At 40.0% G+C, this 26,536-nt stretch overlaps 3 protein-coding genes across 3 annotated transcripts; all 3 read left to right on the forward strand.

Annotated features, from left to right (window-relative positions):
- Positions 1–3,724: 3,724 nt before the first annotated feature.
- On the forward strand, positions 3,725–4,669 carry LOC310689361 (olfactory receptor 5AR1-like; the record flags this gene model as incomplete). The annotated part of the gene is made up of 1 exon (XM_083467002.1): positions 3,725–4,669. The coding sequence occupies one exon, from the start codon at positions 3,725–3,727 to the stop codon at positions 4,667–4,669; it is 945 nt and encodes a 314-aa protein (XP_083323128.1).
- Positions 4,670–9,151: 4,482 nt separating this feature from the next.
- Positions 9,152–10,096, forward strand: LOC310689366 (olfactory receptor 5AR1-like; the record flags this gene model as incomplete). The annotated part of the gene is made up of 1 exon (XM_083467016.1): positions 9,152–10,096. The coding sequence occupies one exon, from the start codon at positions 9,152–9,154 to the stop codon at positions 10,094–10,096; it is 945 nt and encodes a 314-aa protein (XP_083323142.1).
- A 10,888-nt stretch (positions 10,097–20,984) lies between these two features.
- Positions 20,985–21,920, forward strand: LOC310686294 (olfactory receptor 5AR1-like; the record flags this gene model as incomplete). Its single annotated transcript, XM_083459878.1, has 1 exon — positions 20,985–21,920. The coding sequence occupies one exon, from the start codon at positions 20,985–20,987 to the stop codon at positions 21,918–21,920; it is 936 nt and encodes a 311-aa protein (XP_083316004.1).
- Positions 21,921–26,536: the final 4,616 nt, after the last annotated feature.

Raw genomic sequence — 26,536 nt, forward strand, 5'->3', positions numbered from 1 at the left:
TGTGTCTAATGTTGAATCTTGTTGTGTTGCACAAACTAACAAAGTTCTTCATGCAGGATGTATTCACGAGGCGCACCGAAAATTTGGTCACATGTCTTGGCAGGCACTGGCCAAGATGCCTGGGTTGGTTCAGGGTTTGAACATTAAGCCCTGTAAGTTTCAAATTAAATGTGTATCTTGTGCAGAAAACAAGGTGAAGGTTGATCCGAAAGGCAAAGTGTCTAGCAGACAGGCTTCCAAACCCTATCAGCTAGTCCACGCAGACCTGATTGGTCCACTTGCACCCTCTTTGGGTGGAGCAAGGTACTTCATGGTTTTACTTGATTCTTTTTCCAGGTACATTCATGTGTTTATGCTCCAGCAGAAGTCAGAAGCGTTCCCTAAGTTCAAGGCGTTCTGTGCTTGGTTGGAGAATGCTCACAATAAATGCATTGGCTGTTTATTTTCTGATCAAGGCGGTGAATTCACTTCTCATCAGTTTGAGGCTTTCCTGACTGAGAAGGGAATCCAACACGACCTCTCAAGTCCTAGATCTCCATGGGAGAATGGACTTTGCGAGCGGGCAAAGCAGACTTTGCTGCAAGGCCTAAAAACCTTGTTGCATGATGCCAGTCTCCCTGAGAAATATTGGGCTGAAGCTCTATTGTGTTTCCTTTATTCCTATAACAGGAGACTGTCAGCACCTATTGGTTGTACTCCCTATGAGAATATGTTAGGTAAGAAACCTTACGTCAAGCATATGAGAATCTTTGGTTCTGACATGTGGGTACACACCCCACAGAGCAGCAAGCTTGGGAAGCGTGGGGCACATGGTTTGTTCATGGGGTACGAAAAAGGTGCATACAGGATATTCATGACTGACTTACAGTCCATTAGGTTCACAAAAGTTCATAAATCCAATCCTATAAATTCATTCATTATTGCAGAGTCCATATCATCATCATCATTATGGGCAACAAATGGTGACCAACAATATAGGATGCTATTCCTATGACACTGCTCTGATTAACAATCCTCAGACTTGCAACAATTATAGTTCAGAAATTTTGGGATGTGGGATGGAGAGAGGTGGATACTTGATCAGAGTCTGGGCACCAGCTTCAGTGGGTAAGTAATATGATGAGGCAATGCTATCACGCCAATCAATGATCTACATGGTGCAGTGCCTGGACTTGAATAAATGTCACATTTCCTACAACAGACAGTGCCAATGGTCCTCTTATATTTCAGATAAGGGTCAACCCATGTTGACCACTCAAACTCCATTGAACAGGGAGCAGCAACCAATCCTCACTTTCACGTCAGTGTGTGATGAGCATGTTTTCAAAAGCATGTGATTCTCACTTTACATTTTGAGTATTACTCAGCAAACTGTGCACGCCTAAGAGCTTATCCTTTTAAAAACCATACTACTACAGTGGAGTGCACTGCTTGTTCCAGGTGTGCAGGATCCATTTCCTTTATTGCAATTGGGTCTGGGGGAAAGCTGCCTTGCTCACTTTTATTGACCTTTTCTTAGCCTTTGATACCATTGATGGTGATATTTAGTGACTTCTAGATTAGATTAATGCAATGAACTATATACGAGGCTGCCCTTGAAGATGACTTAGAAACTTGAATTGGCTCAAAATGCAGAAGCCTGGCTACTGGCTGGGGTTCAATTGAGATAACATATAAACTCTGTTTCAAAAAAAAGTTACATTGGTTTGTTTCCAGGCCCAATTCAAGGGGCTCATGTTGCTTTTTAGCTCCCAAATATCTGAACATCAGCATCCTACAGACCTTCTTGGGTGTTGAAATCAGCAGAGGAGGCCCTATTGGCAGTTCCACCTCCCTAAAAATGTCAAGTGACAGTGACCCAGGAGAGATAAATTTCTTTGGCAGCCCCTAAGTTGTGGAATCCCCTCCTCACAGAGATGCATCTGTCTTCATTACTCCCAACTTACAGTGAAAACTGAAGAAGCACATCTTAACATGTGCTTTCAGGGCAAACCCTCTTCCGGTTACTGTAATCTCTTTGAACTGTTTCAAATTCTGGTTTTTAGATTGTAAGCCCCTTTCAGTCCTTCTGCTCCCAATGACTTTGTTGGTATTGGTAACTGGTGTTATTGTTAATAGCTTTGGGAATATGCAACAAACTGACAGTACTCTAAAACAAAATAGAGGAAAGTAACTAGTGAAGATTCCTACTGAATTGTGGGCTGAATGGAGAGGGGAAACTTCTGTTAGAAACTAATTAAAGATGAATATTAGAAAGTAAAAGAAATTCCCAGGCTGTATGTCCTCGGGTGATTATGCAGAGAGTATTTTTATTCATGCCCTTCGGGAAATTGGTTTCAAGGTGATACCCAAAAAACTATAAAATGAGCATTTTTCTGAACATGCCTTATTCTGGACTCTAGGATCGACATTGGTCATCTTCACAAGTAAGGTTCCTTATGATACATTTCCTAGCCAGATATACTCACAAAGTTCTTGTCAATTCTCCCTCCACCAGCAGCAGTCAAATTTATCAACAGTGCATTTCTCTGGAAGCAAATTTAATGTCTGGAAATTATTTGGGCTTCCTGTTCATTTATTTGGGTTTGTAGGTTGACATACTTTATGATGCTGCATGAAATCTCTCCTGCATGTTACCTGTGATCGAAATGTATCTCCAGAAATGCAGCTTCAAATTGATTGGCTAAGAAGTTTATTTCTCTAGTGTTTTCATTGGGCTTCACAGCCACCTTCCACCCATACAGGGTAAAAAAAGATTACATTTAACAGCCACACAGGATGAAAGCTGTCTTCCATTTGCTCATAAACATGTCTGTTGGACTGAGGTGATAAAGAGAGAATGCAAAAATACTGTAACTGAGTGGTTTCTTAAATTCAAATTCATTTTCCCCCTTTTTGGTTGCACCCAACTGCAGTGCCAGATAAAAAAAATTAAGCAAATAAGCTGCTTTTCTGATGTTTTTAAATTTCCATTTCTGAATTTCTTTTTACAATCACACAGAACTTGCAGGAAAGATATCATGGAGCATCATAACCTCCCCAACTTCTATAAAACTAAGCCAAAATAAATTCCATATTTTTTTATTTTATTTTTTGCTCCCAGAGAATTGAGCTGTTCATAGATATCATCTGGCTGTCAAAAATAAAATATCCCAAACACTCTGAGAATAAATCAAGCTAGGAGGTTGACCTGTGAAGAGGACAGATGTCATTCCTAAAGCCCCAAAGTAAGGTTTACTGATAGAATGGCTAATTTTATAGTTGTGAGGTTGCTGCAGAAGATAAAAATGAATTCCTCTGCAGTATGTTGGTGTCCTTCATTTGCACATAAACCTGTGTGTGGAGGGCCACAGGGGCAGTTGCCCTGGGTGCAAAATTGCTAGAGGTGCAAAATGTCATCACCCTGTGCTGCTTCAATACAGCTGTGCACTTCCATTCCTGGGCTCCCTTGAAAATGGCTTCCCCATGTGAAAAAGGAAGTGACCTCTCCCAACAATGGAATGACTCTTATTTTCTTATCTCTATGGCTGTGATCTTCTGAGTGATGCAGATGCTATCAGGCAGCTGAATGTGCATGCATACTCTGTCCATCTGGCCCCGGGTACTGGCAACTCATGCTACACCACCATTCCTTGCCACTTAAATGTTAGTGTGGAGCTAATACTACTGTATTTCAGCTTTTCTCTCATATTTTTATTTACACAGGAGAATACAACTTGTGACAATGTCAGAAGGAAACTTCACCACAATTACTGAATTTATTTTGCTGGGATTCACGGATAATCAGAGTCTGCAGTTTATTCTCTTCATATTATTCTTACTGATTTATTTGTTGATTCTGCTGGGGAACATCTGCATGGTAACATTAATCAGGATTGACTCCCACCTCCATACTCCCATGTATTTTTTCCTCAGCAACCTGTCACTCTTGGATATTGGTTACTCCAGTGTCATCGCTCCCAGGACACTGATGACCTTTGTGGCAGAAAGCAAAACTATTTCCTTCACTGGCTGTGCCCTGCAGTTTTTCTTCTTTTGCATTGCTGTATCCTGTGAGTGCTGCCTGCTGGGTGTGATGGCATACGATCGCTTCATTGCTATCTGCAACCCACTGCTGTATACTGCTATCATGTCCAGAAAACTCTGTAATCTGCTTGTGGCTGGCTCCTATTTAACAGGTTGTGTGAATGCAATTGTCCAGACTTCCATTATTTTTAATTTGTCCTTTTGTCGTTCCAACATCATCAACCACTTCTTCTGTGATGTGCCCCCGATCCTAAAGCTGTCCTGCTCGGACACAACAGTCACTGATATTATTCATTTCATCTTCGCAACAGCAATTGTATTGGTAACGATATTAGCCATTTCCATCTCTTACACATACATACTTATTACCATCCTTCGGATCAACTCAGCTGAGGGCAGACAAAAAGCCTTCTCCACCTGTGCCTCCCACCTTACAGCTGTCACCATATTCTATGCAACAGGAGCTTTCATGTATGTCCGACCCAATTCAAAATATTCCATAGAGCAAGACAAAATCATCTCTGTCTTTTACACCCTTTTGATACCTATGTTGAATCCACTCATCTACAGTCTGAGAAACAAGGAGGTAAAAGAGGCTTTCAAAAGGCTGGTTGGAGGAAAGGTGTTCTCTCAGAGATATTAATTTTCATAATAATAAATACAATCCTATATCTTACTTCATTAAATTTGCAGAGTTGTGGTTGTTGTTGTTGTTGTTGCTGTCGTCATCATTATGGGCAACAAATGACGACCAACATATCTTATAGGATTCTATCCTATGACACTGCCCTGATTAACAATTCTAAGACTGGCAACTATCATAATAATTTTTTTGGGGGGGTGGAGAGTGGGATACTTAATCAGAGTCTAGGCTCCACCTTCAGTGGGTAAGTAATTTGCTGAGGCAACTATAACACACCAGTCAGTGATCTACATGGTGCAGTGCTTGGACTTGAATAAATGTCACATTTCCTACAACAGACAGTGCCAATTCTCTTATGTTTCAGATAAGGGTCAACTCATGTTGACCACTCAAATTCCATTGAACAGGGAGCCACAACTAATCCTCACTTTCATGTCAGTGTGTGATGAGCATGTTTTCAAAAGCACATTGTTCCCACTTTACATTTTGAGTATTACTCAGCAAACTGTGCACACCCAAGAGGCTACCCTTTTAAAAACCAGACTACTACAGTGGAGTTCACTGCTTGTTCCATGTGTGTAGGATCAGTTTCCTTTATTGCAATGTAGTCAAGCTGTTGAATAAGTGTGGCCAACCACTTTCCCTCTTGACCAATTCCCATCTTGGCTTTTTGAAGCTAGCTGTTGGGGATTGACTGGGTGAGCCCAGGACTTCAATGATGCTTCACTGAGAGAGGGGAGAGTGTCACCTTCTTTGAAAGAGGCTGTGGTGCATCCTTAAGAAGACGTCCCTGGACCTGCAACTGCTGGATAACTATTGCCCAGTAGCTAATATCCCCTTGGCAGGCAAGGTGCTCGAAAGCGTGCTGCCAGTCTTGCTTCAGGCATGCTTGAAGGATCCATTTCACCCTGTCATGACATTTGTTGGAAGAGAGGTGGTGGGGGAACATATGCTCCAACATTTCTGCAATGAAAATAAGGATGACCTGGGGGAAAGCGGACATTCTGGGATCATATCTGAAACTTGGACTGCTTCTGTAAATCTGGGATCATCCCTAGAAAATAGGGACACTTGGAGGGTCTGTGGGAAAGCTGCCTTGCTCACTTTTCTTGACCTTTCCTCAGCCTTTGATACCATTGATGGTAATATCTAGTGACTTCTAGATTGTTGTTGTTGTTGTTTAGCCGTTTAGTCGTGTCCGATTTTTTTGTGACCCCATGGACCAGAGTACGCCAGGCACTCCTGGATCACTGCCTTGCCGTGACGAAGGGGCTTGAATAACTCAGAGATGCTATGAACTATGCCGAGCAGGGCACCCAAGATGGACAGGTCATAGAGGAGAGTTTTGACCAAATGTGATCCACCTGGAGCAGGAACCAAGAAGCCACTCCAGCATCCCTGCCAAGAAAACTCCATGGACAAAGACAACAGACTTCTAGATTAGATTAATGCAATGAACTATATACGAGGCTGCCCTTGAAGATGACTTAGAAACTTGAATTGGCTCAAAATGCAGAAGCCAGGCTACTGGCTGGGGTTCGATTGAGATAACATATAACCCCTGTTTCAAAAAAAGTTACATTGGTTTGTTTCCAGGCCCAATTCAAGGGGCTCGTGTTACTTTTTAGCCCCCAAATATCTGAACATCAGCATCCTATAGACCTTCCTGGGTGTTGAAATCAGCAGAGGAGGCCCTATTGGCAGTTCCACCTCCCTAAAAATGTCAAGTGACAGTGACCCAGGAGAGATAAATTTCTTTGGCAGCCCCTAAGTTGTGGAATCCCCTCCTCACAGAGATGCTTCTGTCTTCATCACTCACAGCTTTCAGTGAAAACTGAAGAAGCACATCTTAACATGTGCTTTCAGGGCAAACCCTCTTCTGGTTACTATAATCTTTTTCAAATGTTTCGAATTCTGGTTTTTAGATTGTAAGCCCCTTTCAGTCCTGCTCGTCCCAATGGCATTATTGGTATTGGTAACTGGTGTTATTGTTAATAGCTTTGGGAATATGCAACAAACTGACAGTACTCTAAAACAAAATAGAGGAAAGTAACTAGTGAAGATTCCTACTGAATTGTGGGCTGAATGGAGAGGGGAAACTTCTGTTAGAAACTAATTAAAGATGAATAGTAGAAAGTAAAAGAAATTCCCAGTCTGTATGTCCTCAGGTGATTATGCTGAGATGTCATACAGAGTATTTTAATTCATGTGTTTCAAAAATCTGGTTTCTAGGTGATACCAAAACAACTATAAAATGAGCATTTTTCTGAACATGTCTTATTCTGGGACTCTAGGATCGACATTGATCATCTTCACAAGTAAGGTTCCTTTTCATACATTTCCTAGCCAGATATACTCACAAAGTTCTTGTGAATTTTACCACAGCAGTCAAATTTATCAGTAGGGCATTTCTCTGGAAGCAAATTTAATGTCTGGAACTTATTTGGGCTTCCTGTTCATTTATTTGGGTTTGTGGGTTGGCATACTTTATTATCCTGCATGAAATCCCTCCTGCATGTTGCCTGTGATCGAAATGTATCTCCAGAAATGCAGATTCAAATTGATTGGCTAAGAAGTTTGTTGGGTTGAAATAACGACAGTTTATTTCTCTAGTGTTTTCATTGGGCTTCACAGCCAGCTTCAACCCATACAGGATTAAAAAAAAAAATTAACAGCCACAGCATATTACATGTGCATTGAGGGAAGGTTATTTCTTGCTTACAATATCTCTGCTTCCTACAAGTGCATATATGCATTTTCTGGAGATCCTTTGAATGCTGACCACATCTTGCTATGCCACTGCAACAAGGGAGACCCCCATCTAGCCTCCTCCATTCCCCCCTCAGTTAAGGTTACCCCATCCTTTCCTATTGTTTGCACTTTAAAAAAAGAATGCACTATTCAAATCTTGCTTTGCCTGCAACTTGGGTCAACAGAATCTAAAAGCAAGGCAGAATTGAGTTTATGTTCTGCAGTATGCTATTCCCCCGGTGTCCTCCATATTCATTTGTGAGGCTACTGTGGCAAATAAAGAAGTAAATTTTGCTGCAGGAGGAAAGCTGTCTTCCATTTGCTCATAAACATGTCTGTTGGACTGAGATGATAAAGAGAAGATGCAAAAATACTGTAACTGAGTGTTAACTCGCTCCCTTCAATGCCCAGATATGGCAATGTATTTCTTAAATTCAATTTGATGTTTCCCCTTTTTGGTTGACTCCAACTGCAGTGCCAGATAAAAGCATTAAGCAAATAAACTGCTTATCTGATGATTTTAAATTTCCATTTCTGAATTTCTTATTACAATCACACACAACCTGCAGGAAAGATCTCATGCAGTGTCATCAGAAGTCAACCTCCCCAACTTCTACGAAACTAAGGCAAAATAAATTCCAGATTTCTGTTTTGTTTTGTTTTTGTTTCCAGAGAATTGAGCTGTTCATAGATATCATCTGGCTGTCAAAAATAGAATATCCCAAACACTCTGAGAATAAATCAAGCTAGGAGGTTGACCTGTGAAGAGGACAGATGTCATTCCTAAAGCCCCAAAGTAAGGTTTATTGATAGAATGGCTAATTCTATAGTTGTGAGGTTGCTGCACAAGATAAAAATGAATTCCTCTGCAGTATGTTGGTGTCCTTCATTTGCACATAAACCTGTTTGTTGGATCACTGCTGAAGTTACTGTAACGAAGCAAGAACACCCTCCTCTCAATGCTTAGATAATGAGGTGTGTCTCTTAAATTCAGTCTGATTTTTTTTCCTGTGGGTTGAATCTGGCAACCATGCCAGATGAAAATAATAAACCAAACCATTGCTCAGGCAAATACTGCATGTACAAATGAAGGACACCTTATGTACTCCAGAGCAAAATACTATTCTTTGAGACATCAGCCTCTCAAATTAATGGGAAGATACACTTTCTGCAGGAATCCCAATTTACATACAGAACTTTCAAGCAAGAGCCACAGAAGAATTCAGGAGTGCTCATATCTTCTTTTTGACAAAATTAGGAGTTTCTGAAGCTTATATCTAGGATGTTTTGATCGGAGGAGGAAAACTTAAGCATCTCATTGACATTCCTCTCCAGTGGCATAGTGTGTGGAGGGCAACAGGGGCAGCTGCCCTGGGTGCAAAATTGTTAGAGGTGCAAAATGTCATCACCCTGTGCTGCTTCAATACAGCTGTGCACTTCCATCGCTGGGCTCCCTTGAAAATGGCTTCCCCATGTGAAAAAGGAAGTGACCTCTCCCAACAATGGAATGACTCTTATTTTCTTATCTCTATAGCTGTGATCTTCTGAGTGATGCAGATGCTGTCAGGCAGCTGAATGTGCATGCATACTCTGTCCATCTGGCCCTGGGTACTGGCAACTCATGCTACACCACCATTCCTTGCCACTTAAATGTTAGTGTGGAGCTAATACTACTGTATTTCAGCTTTTCTCTCATATTTTTATTTACACAGGAGAATACAACTTGTGACAATGTCAGAAGGAAACTTCACCACAATTACTGAATTTATTTTGCTAGGATTCACAGATAATCAGAGTCTGCAGTTTATTCTCTTCATATTATTCTTACTGATTTACTTGTTGATCCTAGTGGGGAACATTGGCATGGTAACATTAATCAGGATTGACTCCCGCCTCCATACTCCCATGTATTTTTTCCTCAGCAACCTGTCACTCTTGGATATTGGTTACTCCAGTGTGATTGCCCCCAGGACATTGATTAACTTTATAGTAAAAAGCAAAACTATTTCTTTCACTGGCTGTGCCCTGCAGTTTTTCTTCTTTTGCATTGCTGTATCCTGTGAATGCTGCCTGCTGGGTGTGATGGCATATGACCGCTTCATTGCTATTTGCAACCCACTGCTGTATACTGCTATCATGTCCAGAAAACTCTGTAATCTGCTTGTGGCTGGCTCCTATCTAACAGGTTGTGTGAATGCAGTTGTCCAGACTTCCATTATATTTAATTTGTCCTTTTGTCATTCCAACATCATCAACCACTTCTTCTGTGATGTGCCCCCGATCCTAAAGCTGTCTTGCTCGGACACAACAGTCATTGATATTATTCATTTCATCTTCTCAACAGCAATTGTACTGGTAACTATATTGGCCATTTCCATCTCTTACACATACATACTTATTGCCATCCTTCGGATCAACTCAGCTGAGGGCAGACATAAAGCCTTCTCCACCTGTGCCTCCCACCTTACAGCTGTCACCATATTCTATGCAACAGGAGCTTTCATGTATGTCCGACCCAATTCAAAATATTCCATAGAGCAAGACAAAATCATCTCTGTCTTTTACACCCTTGCGATACCTGTGTTGAATCCAGTTATCTACAGTCTGAGAAACAAGGAGGTAAAAGAGGCATTCAAAAGGCTGGTTGGAGGAAAGGTGTTCTCTCAGAGATATTAATTTTCATAATAATAAATACAATCCTATATCTTACTTCATTCCTTAATGCAGAGTTGTTGTTGTTGTTGTTGTTGTTGTTGTCGTTGTCGTTGTCGTCGTCGTCATCATTATGGGCAACAAATGACAACCAACATACTTTATAGGATTCTATTCCTATGACACTGCCCTGATTAAGAATTCTCAGACGGGCAACCATCATAATAGTTTTTTTGGGGTGGGATGGAGAGTGGGATACTTGATCAGAGTCTGGGCTCCACCTTCAGTGGGTAAATAATATTCTGAAGCAACGCTATCACACCAATCAATGATCTACATGGTGCAGTGCTTGGACTTGAATAAATGTCACATTTCCTACAACAGACAGTGTCAACGGTCTCGTATATTTCAGATAAGAGTCAACCCATGTTGACCACTCAAATTCAATTGAACAGGGAGCCACAACCAGTCCTCACTTTCATGTCAGTGTGTGATGAGCATGTTTTCAAAAACATGTTGTTCCCACTCTCCATTTTGAGTATTACTCAGCAAACTGTGCATGCCCAAGAGCCTACCCTTTTAAAAACCAGACTACTACAGTGGAGTTCACTGCTTGTTCCATGTGTGCAGGATCAGTTCCCTTTATTGCAATGTAGTCAAACTGTTGAATAAGTGTGGCCAACCACTTTCCCTCTTGAACTTTTCCCATCTTGGCTTCTTGAAGCTAGCTGTTGGGGATTGACTGGGTGTGCCCGTTACTTGAATGATGCTTCACTGAGAGAGGGGAGAGTGTCACCTTCCTTGAAAGAGGCTTTGGTGCATCCCTTCCTTAAGAAGTCCTCCCTGGACCTGCAACTGCTGGATAACGATTGTCCGGTAACTAATATCCCCTTGGCAGGCAAGGTGCTCGAAAGCATGCTGCCAGTCTAGCTTCAAAAAGCTTGAAAGATCCAATTCAGTCTGGCTTCAGACCCTGTCATGACATTTGTTTGAACTGTTTTGAATTCTGATTTTTATTTTTTCCTTTTTTATAGTTTTTTATTTATACAACAAGAAAAACAAACAAACAAAAAACACAAATACCAAATTACACACAAATTACAAAAATAACCATAGACACTTAATATTCTTAGCAAACAATAAAACATCTATTGGTCTTAACACTAAAGACCCAACCTCCCGTCTATTCCATACTTCAAATTCATATTACTTATTGCCAATACACTTTTTTTTCATAATTAAACTTATTCTCATTAAATCTAATTTCTTGTATCTACCTTGCAACTATTACTGAAGTTCCTCGAATGCTGCAACAGAATTTAAACTACTATATTTATTTTTCCGAAAAATATTCTTCTAAGATTTGCTTGGCCTTCTGTACAGTTTTTTTCATCGTTTAGCATACTCTCATTAAGTTGCCACCTTTTAACCTTTTCTTCTTTTCCTTTAAAGTTAACCCAGACCGCGCTGTGATCTGAAATTGTCCTTGGATGAATTTCTGCTTTTGTAATATTATTTAATAAATCCTTTGTTGTCCAGATCGCGTCGATTCGTCCCGCCGATTTGTGTGGCTCTGAATAATGTGTAAATTCTTTCTCTGTTGGATTCTTAAACCTCCAAGCGTCAAACAAATTCAGGAGTTCTATTAATTGGAAAAATGTAGTTGGGAGTTTGTTCTGCCTCTTTTCTTTCTTCTTTATTGTTCTGTCCATGTTTGGATTGACTACTCCATTAAAATCTCCTAATAATATAATTTTTTCCCCCTAAATATTCTATGACTTTTTCTTCCAGGTATTGATAGAATTCAGATTTTCTTTCATTTGGTGCATAAATTCCAATAACTATCACTTTTTCATTATTGATTTTAACCTCTATAATCACTGTTCAACCTTTTTCATAACTGTAAAGCAGTTTTGGCTCCAGCTGAGGTTTTACATAGATTACCACCCCTCTCTTTTTTTTCTTTACTTGATGTAATAAATTCAAGCCCCAATCTTTTATTTATTAATACTCTTTTGTGTTTTTCTGCTACATGGGTTTCTTGCAGACAGATTAAATCATATTTTTGCTTAACCAGAATATGTTCCACCTTGTTCCTGTTTGATTTTTCATTTAGACCATTTACGTTCCAAGTAATAAATTTATAATCCATACTTTATTTCTTATGATACGTCAAGAGGTTTAAAAAAATAAAAACTAATGGAGTAGTATCTACAAACATGGACAAGGCACAAAGACAGGTAGTCACCAAGGATGGTAGACTACCGAAAACATTTTTTGAGATGACAATATGGACAATATGGACTTAGTGGACATTTGGAGAGTAAAGAACCCCTTGGGAAGAGAGGGAACCTTCTTTTCTGAAGCCAAGATGACATGGACTAGAATTGACCAAATATGGATAACTAGAGGAATGGCACCAAAGATAAAATAAAAAAAATCCTTCCAGTAGCACCTTTAAGACCAACTAAGTTAGTTCTTGGTATGAGCTTTCGTGTGCAAGCACACTTCTTGTGTATCTGAAGAAGTGTGCTTGCACACGAAAGCTCATACCAAGAACTAACTTAGTTGGTCTTAAAGGTGCTACTGGAAGGATTTTTTTTTTATTTTGACTATGGCAGACCAACACGGCTACCTATCTGTAACTGGAACCAAAGATAAAGAAAGTAGAAATCTGCCCAAAAACCTGCTCCAACCATAACGCTGTAAGGATGGAGATGAAACAAATATCAACCGGATCCTTTAGATGGAGGATGAATGACACCTTATTTAGAGATGAAGAAGTATATAAAAAGGCCCAAAAAACTTTGAGAGACTATATTGAAATAAATATGAACACTAATGTAGAAAAAAGAGTAATCTGGGACGCAAGCAAAGCGGTCATGAGAGGGTTTTTGATACAACAGAATGCAATAAAGAAGAGAAGTCAGAATGAGAAGAAGAATAATATTTTGGAGAAAATAAAAGAAAGTGAGAAGAAATTGAGAGCAAAACCAAAGTCTCAGGAGATTCTGAGAGAAATAAAATTATATCAAGTACAATACATGAAAATGATGAATCAGGAAATAGAATGGAAAATCAAACAAATGAGACAAAAAACATTTGAATCAGCTAATAAATGTGGGAAATTGTTGGCCTGGCAAATGAAAAAAAGACAAAAATTAAATACTATTACAAACTTAGAAGTGGAAGGAAAGAATATACATAACCCAACTGACATTAGAAACTGTTTCCAGAGGTACTTTAAACAATTATATACGCAAGGGCCACAGAAAGAAATGGACATAGACCGATTTTTGAAGACAAATGGATTACAAAAAATCTCTCAAGAAAGTAAATTAATGCTGAACTATAAAATATCTGAACAGGAAGTGGAAGGTGCCATTCAAAACATGCAATTGGGCAAATCTCCAGGACCGGATGGGCTGACTTCCAGATATTATAGATCTTTGAAAGAATGGTTATTGAAACCTTTGAAGGAAGTCTGCAATGAAATTTTGGAAGGGAAAAGGGCACCAGAGTCGTGGAAAGAGACGTACATTGCACTTATACCTAAAACAGAGACTGAAAAGACTCAGCTTAAGAACTACCGCCCTATATCGTTACTTAATGTGGATTACAAAATTTTTGCAGACATCTTGGCCAAGAGATTGAAAAAAGTTTTGATGGAAGAGATTCATAAAGACCAAGCGGGCTTTCTTCCAGGAAGACACTTGTCTGATAATTTGAGGAATATAATTGATATTTTGGAAAAACTAGAAGTGAATATAAATACTAAAGCAGTTCTGATATTTGTGGATGTGGAGAAAGCTTTTGACAATATCTCTTGGAGTTTCATGAAGAAGAACCTACAGGGGATGGGGGTAGGCCAAGGTTTTGAAAATGGTATAGGTGCAATATACTCTGAACAAAAGGCTAAATTAATTGTAAATAATGTGGTGACGGAAGATTTTAAGATAGAAAAAGGGACACGACAGGGGTGCCCAATCTCCCCATTGCTTTTTATATCGGTCCTGGAGGTTCTGCTGAATATGATTAGAAGGCACCGGTTGGTTAAAGGTATACAGGTCGGAGCCAAACAGTATAAACTGAGAGCATTTGCAGATGACTTAATATTGACGTTACAGGAGCCAGAATCTAGTACTAAAAGGGTTTTAGAATTAATTCAAGAATTTGGTCAAGTGGCAGGATTTAAACTGAACAAGCTAAAAACTAAGGTTTTAGAGAAAAATTTAACACCGATTGAAAGAGAGAGGTTTCAGATTGAGACAGGTTTGATTGTGGTTAAGAAAGTGAAATACTTGGAGATTAATATGACAGCCAAAAATGGGAACTTATTTAAAGATAATTATGAAAAATGTTGGACGGAAGTGAAAAAAGATTTAGAAATTTGGTCAAATTTGAAGCTTTCATTGTTGGGTCGTATCGCCGTGATAAAAATGAATGTATTGCCTAGAATGTTGTTTTTGTTTCAGACATTGCAAATTGTGTTTTTTGTTTTTTTTTATAATATTTTTTATTGCTTTTTTCCAAGGTCAAATACATCGTCAGTGACTCAGCAAAAGCGACTTTACAGAAGAAAAAAGAGATTAGAAAAGAAAAAATTCACATTTTCCAAACAGTTTTTCATGATCCACTGGACTTCCCCACATCCTCCACACCCTGCATTCTTTACAATAAAAAATAACAGCAAATTGATACCTTGTTTCATGCGTTTTTGTACTTTCATCTAATTATATTTTAGATTTAGGGTACATGTTGTTAGCTCACTTTTTCCCATCATCAATCCCAAAAAAAGGAACATTACTCTAAACTTTAGTCTTTTCACGGTCATAACTTAGTTTCCACCATTTTCAAATCTAATTACTGAAGCTTGTTTTCCCAAAACTTAGCAAATTCTCAACATTCATATAACTTATAGTGTTTTTGTAAATAGTCCTTAAATTTTTTCCAGTCCTCTTCCACTGCCTCTTCTCCCAGATCTCGGATTCTGCCAGTCATTTCGGCCAGTTCCATGTAGTCCATCAGTTGCGTATGCCACTCTTCCAGCGTGGGTAACTCCTGTGCCTTCCAATATTTGGCTATAAGAATTCTTGCTGCTGTGGTTGCATATAAAAAGAAAGTTCTATCCTTCTTTGGCACTCTCTGGCCCACAATGCCCAGGAGGAAGGCCTCTGGTTTCTTGTGAAAAGTATACTTAAATACCTTTTTCAACTCATTGTAAATCATTTCCCAGAAGGCCTTCACCCTCGGGCATGTCCACCAGAGGTGAAAGAATGTTCCTTCAGCCTCCTTACATTTCCAACATTTATTATCAGACAGATGATATATCTTTGCGAGTTTGACTGGGGTCATGTACCACCTGTATATCATTTTCATAATGTTTTCTTTCAAGGCATTGCATGCCGTGAATTTCATACCGGTGGTCCATAACCTTTCCCAGTCTTCAAACATAATGTTGTACCCAATGTCTTGAGCCCATTTTATCATGGCTGATTTCACTGTCTCATCTTGAGTGTTCCATTTAAGCAGCAAGTTATACATTCAAATTGTGGACAAGATGGACTGTTTCAAGAAGTGGCAGAGAGATATCTCTAGATTTGTCTGGCAGGGCAAGAAGCCTAGAATAAAATTTAAGATATTAACTGATGCAAAGGAAAGAGGTGGATTTGCCCTGCCAGACTTTAAACTTTATTATGAATCAGCAGCTTTTTGCTGGTTGAAAGAATGGCTACTCCTTGAAAATACAGACATTTTGGATTTAGAAGGTTTTAACAATGTATTTGGATGGCATGCTTATTTATGGTATGATAAGGTCAAAGCACATAAAGCATTTAAAAATCGTATTGTCAGGAAAGCATTGTTTAATGTCTGGATAAGATATAAGGACCTATTTGAAAATAAAACCCCAAGGTGGTTGTCACCGATGGAAGCGAAGGCTCAGAAAAAGCTCAATATGGAGGCCAAATGGCCGAAATATTGGGAAATTTTGGAACAAGAAGGAGATAAATTGAAATTGCAGAGTTTCGAGAAATTAAAAAACAAAGTGAGAGATTGGCTTCATTATTATCAGATAATGGAGGCATATAATTTGGATAAGAAAATTGGCTTCCAGGTGGAAAAATCAAAACTAGAAACAGAATTGCTAGAACCCAAAATTAAGAATTTGTCAAGAATGTATAACTTGCTGTTGAAATGGAATAATCAGGATGAAACGGTGAAATCTGTTATGATTAAATGGGCACAAGATGTTGGACATAATATCATGTTTGCTGACTGGGAACAGTTATGAACCACAGGTGTGAAGTTTACGGCATGTAATGCCTTAAGAGAGAATATTATGAAAATGATATACAGGTGGTACATGACCCCAGTCAAGCTTGCAAAAATCTATCATTTGCCCGATAATAAATGCTGGAAATGTAAAGAAATGGAAGGTACATTCTTTCACCTTTGGTGGACGTGCCCAAGGATTAAGGCTTTCTGGGAAATGATATATAATGAACTGAAAAATGTATTTAAATATACCTTTTTGAAGAAACCAGAGGCCTTTCTTCTGGGCATTGTCGGCCAATTGGTGCCAAAGAAGGACAGAACTTTTTTTATGTATGCTACAACAGCAGCAAGAATACTCATTGCAAAGTACTGGAAGACACAAGATTTACCCACTTTGGAAGAATGGCAGATGAAGATGATGGACTATATGGAATTGGCAGAAATGACTGGCAGAATCCGAGACCAGGGAGAAGAGTCGGTGGAAGAAGACTAGAAGAAATTTAAAGTTTATCTACAGAAATACTGTAAAATTAATGAATGATAGAATGATGTTGGATTGCAATTAAGGGGTTTCCAGCTGTAATGATCTAAGAGAATATGAAAAAAGGGTTATAAATGGGTTAAAATCTAAGGGTAAAAGTTGGTTGATAATGGGCTAAAATGGAAAAATTTAAGGTTGGACTGTTAAGATAAATATAGAACAAAAATTGAGAAAGATGGAAAGAATTTGCTGAAATAGTTAATTGAATTAGAATACAAAAAAGGGAGGTGTGAGGAGGTCGATGAAACAAGTAAATGAAAGGTAAAGATATGGAATATTGGATGTGTGTTTTAGTGTTTTTGTTTTCTTTTGCTGTATTGTATTGTGTGTGTTTTTATGTTTTTTCCTTTTTATGTATTGTAAAACTTTTTATTGTTTTTCTTTTTTCTTTTTTCTGTAATCTTTAAACTTCTAATAAATATCATTTAAAAAAAAAACTAGTGGAGATTCCTTCTGTTAGAAACTAATTAAAGATGAATAGTAGAAAGTAAAAGAAATTCCCAGGCTGTATGTCCTCAGGTGATTATGCAGAGAGTATTTTAATTCATGCCCTTCAGGAAATTGGTTTCTAGGTGATACAAAAACAACTATAAAATGAGCATTTTTCTGAACATGCCTTATTCTGGGGCTCTAAGATTGACGCTGATTATCTTCACAAGTAAGGTTCCTTATGCTACATTTCCTAGCCAGATATACTCACAAAGTTCTTGTAAATTCTCCCCCCATCCCCAGTAGTCAAATCTATCAACAGTGCATTTCTCTGGAAGCAAATTTATTTTCTGGAACTTCTTTGGGTTTTCTGTTCATTTCTTTGGTTTTGAGGGTTGGCACACTTTATGATGCTGTCTGAGATCTCTCCTGCATGTTTCCTTTGATCGTAAACACATCTCCAGAAATGCAGATTCAAATTGATTGGCTAAGAAATTTATTTCTCTAGTGTTTTCATCTGGCTTCACAGTCAGCTTCAACCCCAAAGAGGTAAAAACAGATTAAATTTAATAGCCACAGCATATTGCCTGTGCATTGAGGGAAGGTTATTTCTAATTCATTTGTTACCTTATGCAGGAACCCCACAGCTATAAATTAGCCATTATATCAATAATCAAAGTAGGGGCTTTAGGAATGGCATCTGTCCTCTTCACAGGTAAGGCTCCTAGCTTGCTATATTCTCCATGAGCTTGGGATATTTTATTCTTGGAAGCAAGATGATATCTATGAACAGCTCAATTCTCTGGAAGCAAAAAAATAAATAAATATTGGATTTTTTTTTTTTTTCACAGAAGTTGGGGAGGTTGACTTCTTATGATGCTGCACAAGATCTTTTCTGCAAGTTGTGTGTGATTGCAATAAGAAATCCAGAAATGAAAATTTAAAATCATCAGATAAGCAGTTCATTTGCTTAATGTTTTTAATCTGGCACTGCAGTTGAATTCAACTCCAAAGGGGGGGGGATCAGATTGAATTTAAGAGACACATTACCATATCTGGGCATTGAAGGGAGCGAGTTAACACTCAGTTACAATATTTTTACATCTTCTCTTTATGGCTTCAATCCAACAAACATGTTTATGAGTAAATGGAAGATAGCTTGCCTGCTGAAGGGCAATTTACTTCTTTATTTGCTTCAGCAGCCTCACAAATGAATATGGGGGACACCAGGGGAAATAGCATACTGCAGAAGATAGACCCAATTCTGCATTGCTCTTAGATTCTGCTGACCCAAGTTGCAGGCAGACCAAGATTTGAATAGTCCATTCTTGTTTTAAAGGGCAAACAATTGGAAAGGATGGGGTAACCTTAACTTAGGGGGGACTGAGAAAGCTAGATGGGGGTCTCCCTTGTTGTAGTGGCATAGCAAGAAGTGGTCAGTATTTGAATGATGTTTAAAAAATTAAAAAAAACAGCTATTGGGTGCACAAAATGGTGCTGGTTTTGGTGAGTAAGTGGTGGCACTGGTCACTAGTAATATAACAGTAGCCAGTGGGAGCCAATGGCCAGTACAAGAACTTTCTACAAAAACTGAACGAAGGCTTGCAGAGGCTAGGTGTTGTAGGAGACATTATGTAGTGCTCATCAACTATAAGGAAAATGTATGCTAGAGAAATTACACCTGTAACCACTGGTGGAGAAAGAGGAGTGTGGGTGGTGCGCCCCACCCCCAGGATGCACGCCAGCCCCACTGCCGCCTGCTCTCCGCCCCCCGGTGCTGGAGCATGAAGCTCCGCCACTGCCTATAACATGTGCAAGAAGATGGTGACACATTAGTAGATTTCCTCTGCCCACAGATTACATTTTGTCAGAAAGCGCTTGTAAATAATAATGACCACACTCTCCAACAGAGAGGCAAGGCAAGTTCCAGAAATAAAGTATTTCTCTCCACCCACCCCCTTTTTAAAAATGTAATTTTGGTACACGCTATTCAGTTAGGAGTAAGATTACCTAACTTAGTTTTGGGTTTTCCTGCACTCTAATCACTTAGGCATTTTGGCCTGTGAACTGAACAGGAATTCTTCCACATAGGTTCTACATATACCCCTGATGTAGTAGTAAGGTACATCTTAGTGGGCAAACATAAAAGCCACTCCTAAATTGCCCTCAAAATCCCTCTCTGTATTACTATATGCAGATGACGTGGTCTCAAACAAAAGTAGGCCTAAAAAGATTGATGAGGGCACTCTCAGGATGTTGCCAAAAAGAACAGCTGGTTGTGCATTACAATAAAACCAAACTCATGGTGTTTTCAAGAAACAATAGGGCCCATAGTTGCTACATGGATAATCAACTGATTGAACAAGTTAAAGGCTGGATCTAAACATAGAGGGGATAAACACTATAAGTAAGTCAGAAATTAGATCATTATAACAGAAGAAATAAATCTCTGGAAAATCACATCTTGGTCTTGTTGGTCTTGGTCTTTCAGTCAACAGGGTCATGGGCAGCACATCAGAAATATGCAAAGAAAAAAGCTCTTCATAGTGTCAAAATTCTGACATGCTTTTTCCATACAAAAGGTGGCAATCAAATACCTTCAGCACTTGAAGAGTTTAAAGGTAAACCCCTAGCACAGTTATTATACGGGACTCAGATTTGGACAGGTACTCACTTTGGATCTACAGAAGCTGTTCAGTGATTGGAGGGTAGTCTTCCCTCTGTCAAATTACAGATTTGGAATACAATATTTAATGATTGGCTTTGGCTCAATTTAACCCCCATCAATCTGCTACCTCTAGTATTGCAAGACCATCATGAGTGTGCCTGGACTAAAATTGTCATCCAAGAGCTTTATTCCTCTGATTTATCGATACAACAGTTATTAACATTGGGCTTCATCAAAGCAAATAATTTAATTAGACAGTGCCTATATGACATTGAACGACAGAATAATTTGGCCACCATAAGGACAAATTGCCCATGGTATGATTATTTTCCACCTAGTTTTCTTGATACATTGGCACCCTACTTGCAACATTTAACAGTTCCAAAATACAGATGTAGAATCCCACAAACCTGATGTACACATAGCCTAAGTGTAGATAAATATGCTTCCTGCAGACCAGATAGTATTCAGTGAAACAAACAAGTGCACCAAGTCACCTCAGTTGTTGGAACTCAATGTGGAATAGAGGGTGGTTGTTTTTTCTTTCCTTTATTCTTTCTTTTTTGCTTTGGGGTGCTTCAGCTGAGAGCCCAAGTTCATATGCACAGAAAGATGGTCTATCAAAATCAAAAGAGGTATTGTAAGTTTTGGTAGAAACTTTTATTGATAGTGTTTAAGAAAAGATGAAGTGTGGATAAAAGTTAATTTACTGCACAGTGAAATATTTTAAAATGTTGCCGTCAGCAAAATCCTGTTTTATAAAATGAAGGGAATTTTGCCACTAATTCCAATTGAGTGTGTAAATAGCAGCTCCTGTAATTCAAGAATGGAGGTACCTGGATTCCAACTCCCATTACCTCTATTGGCTCTGCTGGCTAGTGCTGATGGAAGGCCACAGGAATCTTGTAGTGCTGGTTTATTTTGTTTTTAAGGAAGCCTGGTAGCCACCCAGGTTCAACTACCATGTTATTTTTAATTCTCTTACAGAGCAATATAGAATGAAGCAAAATGAAAGCACTGTAACAGACTTCATCCTTGCAGGATTCATGGTCCACCCTGACCTCCAAGTCCCACTCTTCTTCTTGTTCCTTATAATCTATGTAGCCACAATAATAGGCAACCTTGGGATAATCATAGTGACCAGTGTGGATGCCCAGCTCCAAACACCAATGTACTTTTTCCTAAGAAACCTCTCCATTATCGATATTAGTTATTCAACAGCCATTGCCCCCAAGATGCTGACAACATTTTTGGCAGAGAAGACAACTATTTCCTTCAAGGGATGCACAGTGCAATTCTTCTTCTTTGCCGTCTTCATAACCACAGAAGGTTGCCTTCTTGCAGTGATGGCGTACGATCGCTTCACAGCCATCTGCAACCCACTGCTCTATTTTGCTATTATGTCAAGGAAGCATTGTACCATATTGGTGGTGGTTGCATATGCTTGTGGACTTACAAGTTCAATTCTCCAGACTTATTTTATTTTTACTTTGTCCTTCTGCAGTTCAAATATCATTAATCATTTTTTCTGTGATGTTCCCCCAATACTCAAGTTGTCCTGTTCAGACACCCATGTCACTCACACTGTGCATTTCATTATATCCACTATAATTGGGCTGACAACTTTTCTCATTGTCTTGGTCTCTTACATCGCTATTCTTTTGGCCATCCTGAGAATCAGCTCTGCTCAGGGCAGATACAAAGCCTTTTCCACTTGTGCTTCCCACTTGACCACTGTCACTATCTTCTTTGGAACCATTATCTTCATGTATATACGTCCTGGTTCTACTTTTTCAATAGATCAGGATAAAATAGTTTCTGTGTTCTATAGTCTTGTGATCTCCTTCCTTAACCCACTTATCTATAGCCCGAGGAACAAAGATGTGAAAGACGCTTTTGGTAGGACCATAGAGAAGATAACTTTCTTCAAGTAAAAATAACATTTTCTTTACACTAAAGAAAGATATAACAAGGTTAGTGTGTACATAAGCTAGCCGAATGCTTTCTAACATGATGGCCAGGTTATCAAGCTACTGTGTAGAAGTAAGGTATAGTGCCTTTTGCAATTGATATATTTCATTTTAAGGGTATATTTTAGGATATGCCCTACCAATGAATCCAGTAATAGGGCTTTTAGGCTACATAAGGGCCATATTCAGTCAGAGAAATTATTACACACCAACTATTGCTTGATTGACAATTTGTTAGCATTAGAGGAAACAAATCACAAACATTTGGGAGAATGTTCAGGTGGCTGACCTGATGAACATTAGAAGAGTAAGAAGATAGACAGGCAGAATCCTCTTATTATTTGCTGGAGTAACAAAAGTTAGGAGAATGTGGAACCACAAATTGTATTGTGAGCGTTATAAAAATGTTATGATTTCTTATCTTCATGCTGTTTTTGATTGTATTTCTTGTTCCTTTGTAAAATAAGGTGAATATTTTGTAATTACTTATTTCTGCTTTGTACCTATCAAAGGATGCATAATGTTGTGCAGTTGTGCTGGGTCATTGATAAACTCCTCTTTGGGAAACATTGTCACCCTTGTTGGTTCAAGGCAGTTTAAGTTCATCCGAAAAGAGGGAGGGACGCTGTTAGGAGCATCCTACTCTCGTGTAGGACCCTGGCAGAGACACAATCCCAACTGGCATGTTCTCTCCCTCCTGGTCGATCATTCAGGAGCTTCAAAAGATTTCTCCAGCCCAAACATCACAGAGATTGATGCCAAGAAGCATCAGCACACTCAGGGATCCGAAGAGTATTCCCAGTTTGTGTAACAGAACCAATAGCACAGCATTTAGGCTAATCTGTGTTTATTTACATATAATACACTCGGATCATTCTACTTTAGCTCCTTCCTCTTTCTCCTCAGACGGCAAAGAGAAAAAACAAAGGACAATAGTCCCACTTTCCTTGGCAGACTGGAGTGCAGACTTGGACTTGCGAGTCGGTGAAGGGGGGGTGTCAGACGGAGCCGATTGGCAGACCTTAGCGATGTGGCCCCTTCTGGAACACGTCCGACAGATGGCGTCTCTGAATCGACACTTGGCATGGGAATGGTTGCCTCCACAGCCGGCACATTCCGGTTGGCCCTTGGACTTCTGTTGGAACTTCCTGCGCTCCCGCTTTGTCTGGTGCACGTCATCGTCTTCACTGGAGGATGCCTCATCACTGCTGGCCTCTTTGTGATGCACTGGAACTGGTTCCCTAGCAAGACGCGGGCTGCTGGCCTTGCGGATCTCCTGGGTGGGGCGTTCAGCAGCTTCTGAGGCCACGGCCTCCTCAATGGCTTTCTGCAGCGTGAGGTCTGGCTTGGCGAGGAGACGCCGTTGCAGATGGATGTCTCGGACCCCGCAGACGATTCAATCCATCAGGGCATCGTCTAAGTCTCGGAACTCACAGTGCATTGCAGCCTGTCGGACGGCGGTGGTGTAGTTGTTGATTGACTCCCCCTCTGTGTGGTTCCGGTGGTAGAACGCATGGCGGGCAGCAATCTTGGATGGCTTTGGTGCGTAGTGGTTGTGGAGCTTCTCTTGGATCGTGTCCCACAGTGTTGCCTGGACTGCTTCAGGCGCAACCAATGCTCGGGCCATCTCAAACACCTCAAGCACACAGAGGCTGAGGAATAGGCCCCGCTTCCGCTCCTTTGATACTTCTGTCAGCTCGTTGGCTTGGAGGTAGCAGTCGAACCAAGCGAGGTAGGAGTCCCATGATTCAGAGGCTGGCGCAAACGGCGGTAGAGGCACAAGTGAAGCCATGATTCTGATGCCAGCGTGAAGGGTGATGGATGGAACACCGTGCTCTAGCCAGAACAGTCAGCTCTGAATTGGTTCTATTCAGTGATTTCGCTCAGTGATTCAGCTCAGTGATTCAGCTCTGCTCAGAGGGTGGCTGTGCTCTGATGTCCATCGATCCCATCCTCGTCGCCAGTGTTAGGTTGTGGGCAAACATATCAGACGACACAGCGATTCTTCAAACAGCTCTTCTTTATTCAGATGCCAGAACAGAACTGATCTGAGGAGCCCAGTCAGCCTGCCTATATAGGGCTCCAGAACAATGTAACTGTTGCCATTTTCTAAAACTATCCAATCACTGAACGTCACTTTCGATCCTTCATTTGCGTACAAACTATCCAATCACTGAACGTCACTTTCGATCCTTCATTTGCATAACTATCTACAGTATCCCCCTGCTGGCCCAGGGTGAGAACTTCAATACATAACACTTCAGGCATGCTTGAAGGAGACAGGGTATCTGGACCCATTTCAATCTGGCTTCAGACTCTGTCATGACATTTGTTGGAAGAGAGATGGCGGGGAACATATGCTCCAACTTTTCTCCAATGAAAATAGGGGCGTCCTGAGGAAAAGCAGACATCCTGGGATAAAATCAGAAACTGATTAAATCCAGGGCTGTCCCTGGAAAATAGGGACACTTGGAGGGTCTGGCGGAGTGCTGCCTTGCTCACTCTTTTTGACCTTTCCTCAGCTTTTGATACCATTGATGCATCTTTCTTCATCACTCCCAACTTTCAGTGAAAACTGAAGAAGCACATCTTAACATGTGCTTTCAGGGCAAACCCTCTTCCGGTTACTGTAATCTGTTTGAACTGTTTTGAATTCTGGTTTTAAGATTGTAAGCCCCTTTCAGTCCTGCTGGTCCCAATGACTTTGTTGGTATTGGTAACTGGTGTTATTGTTAATAGCTTTGGGAATATGCAACAAACTTACAGTACTCTAAAACAAAATAGAGGAAAGTAACTAGTGAAGATTCCTACTGAATTGTGGGCTGAATGGAGAGGGGAAACTTCTGTTAGAAACTAATTAAAGATGAATAGTAGAAAGTAAAAGAAATTCCCAGTCTGTATGTCCTCAGGTGATTATGCTGAGATGTCATACAGAGTATTTAATTCACGCCTTTGAGGAATTTGGTTACTAGGTGGTAGCAAAACAACCATAAAATGAGCATTTCTCTCTACATGCCTTATTCTGGGGCTCTAAGATCAGATCGACACTATCTTCACAAGTAAGGTTCCTTATGCTACATTTCCTAGCCAGATATACTCACAAAGTTCTTGTTAATTCTCCCCCCACCAGCAGCAGTCAAATTTTTCAATAGGGCATTTCTCTGGAAGCAGATGTATTATCTGGAACTTCTTTGGGCTTCCTGTTCATTTATTTGCGTTTGTGGATTGGCACACTTAATGATGCTGCCTGAGAGCTCTCCTGCATGTTTCCTTGGATCGTAAACACATCTCCAGAAATGCAGATTCAAATTGATTGGCTTAGAAATTTATTTCACTAGTGTTTTCATCTGGCTTCACAGTCAGCTTTGACCTATAAGGGGTAAAAACAGATTAAATTTAATAGCCACAGCATATTCCATGCACACTGAGGGAAGGTTATATCTTGCTTGCAATATCGCTGCTTTCTACAAGCGCATACACATTTTCTGGAGGTCTGTTTACAATCTTAGAGAACCTGAGGTCTACTTCCTGCAATGTGTAGAAAGGGTATCTTCCCATTCATTTGTGAGGTTGATTTCTCAAAGAATGAATTATTTTGCTCTAGAGTACATAAGGTGTCCTTCATTTATACATACAGCATTTGCCTGAGCAATTATTTGGTTTAATATTTTCATCTTCCACCCACGGGGGGGGGGGGGGAGCAGACTGAATTTAAGAGACACAACTCATTATCTAAGCACTGAGGGGAGGGTGTTCTTGCTTGGTTACAGCATCTCTGCATTCTGTCTATTTTGCAGTGATCCAGCAAACAGGCTTATGTGAAAATGGATGACAGCTTTCCTCCTGCAGGGCAATTTACTTCTTTATTTGCCACAGTAGCCTCACAAATGAATATGGTGGACACCAGGGGGAATAGCATACTGCAGAACATAGTTCCAATTCTACCTTGCTTTATATTCTGTTGACCCAAGTTGCAGGGGGGAAAGATTTGAATAGTGCATTCCTGTTTTAAAGGGCAAAAATGGGGAAATGATGGGGTAACTTTAACTTGGAGGGGGATTGAGTAGGCTAGATGGGGGGTCTCCCTTGCTACAGTGTCATAGCAAGATGAGGTCAGCATTTGAAGCATGTTTTTAAAAATAAAAAAGCAGCTATTAGGTGCAGCAAATGGTGCTAGTTTTTGCGAATAAGTGGTGGCACTCTAAGGCCCGGGGGCCTGATGCGGCCCAATCATCTTCTCCATCCAGCCCGCATACAGTCCGAGAATCAGCATGTTTTTACATGAGTACAATGTGTCCTTTTATTTAAACTGCATCTCTGGGTTATTTGTGGGGCACATGAATTTGTTCATTTTCTTTCCAAAATATCGTCCGGCCCACCACATGGTCTGAGGGACTGTGGACTGGACCAGGGCTGAAAAGGGTTGCTGACCCCTGCACTAGTCACTAGTGTTATAACAGTAGCCAGTAGGAGCCAATGGCCGGCACAAGAGCTTTCTGCAAAACCGGAACGAAGGCTGGCAAGGGCTAGGTGTTGGAGGAAACTTTATGTAGCGGTCATAAACTACAAGGAAACTGTAT

Source organism: Podarcis liolepis (assembly GCF_965112155.1).
Source record: "Podarcis liolepis genome assembly, chromosome: 1".
In the NCBI taxonomy this organism is placed as follows: Eukaryota; Metazoa; Chordata; class Lepidosauria; order Squamata; family Lacertidae; genus Podarcis; species Podarcis liolepis.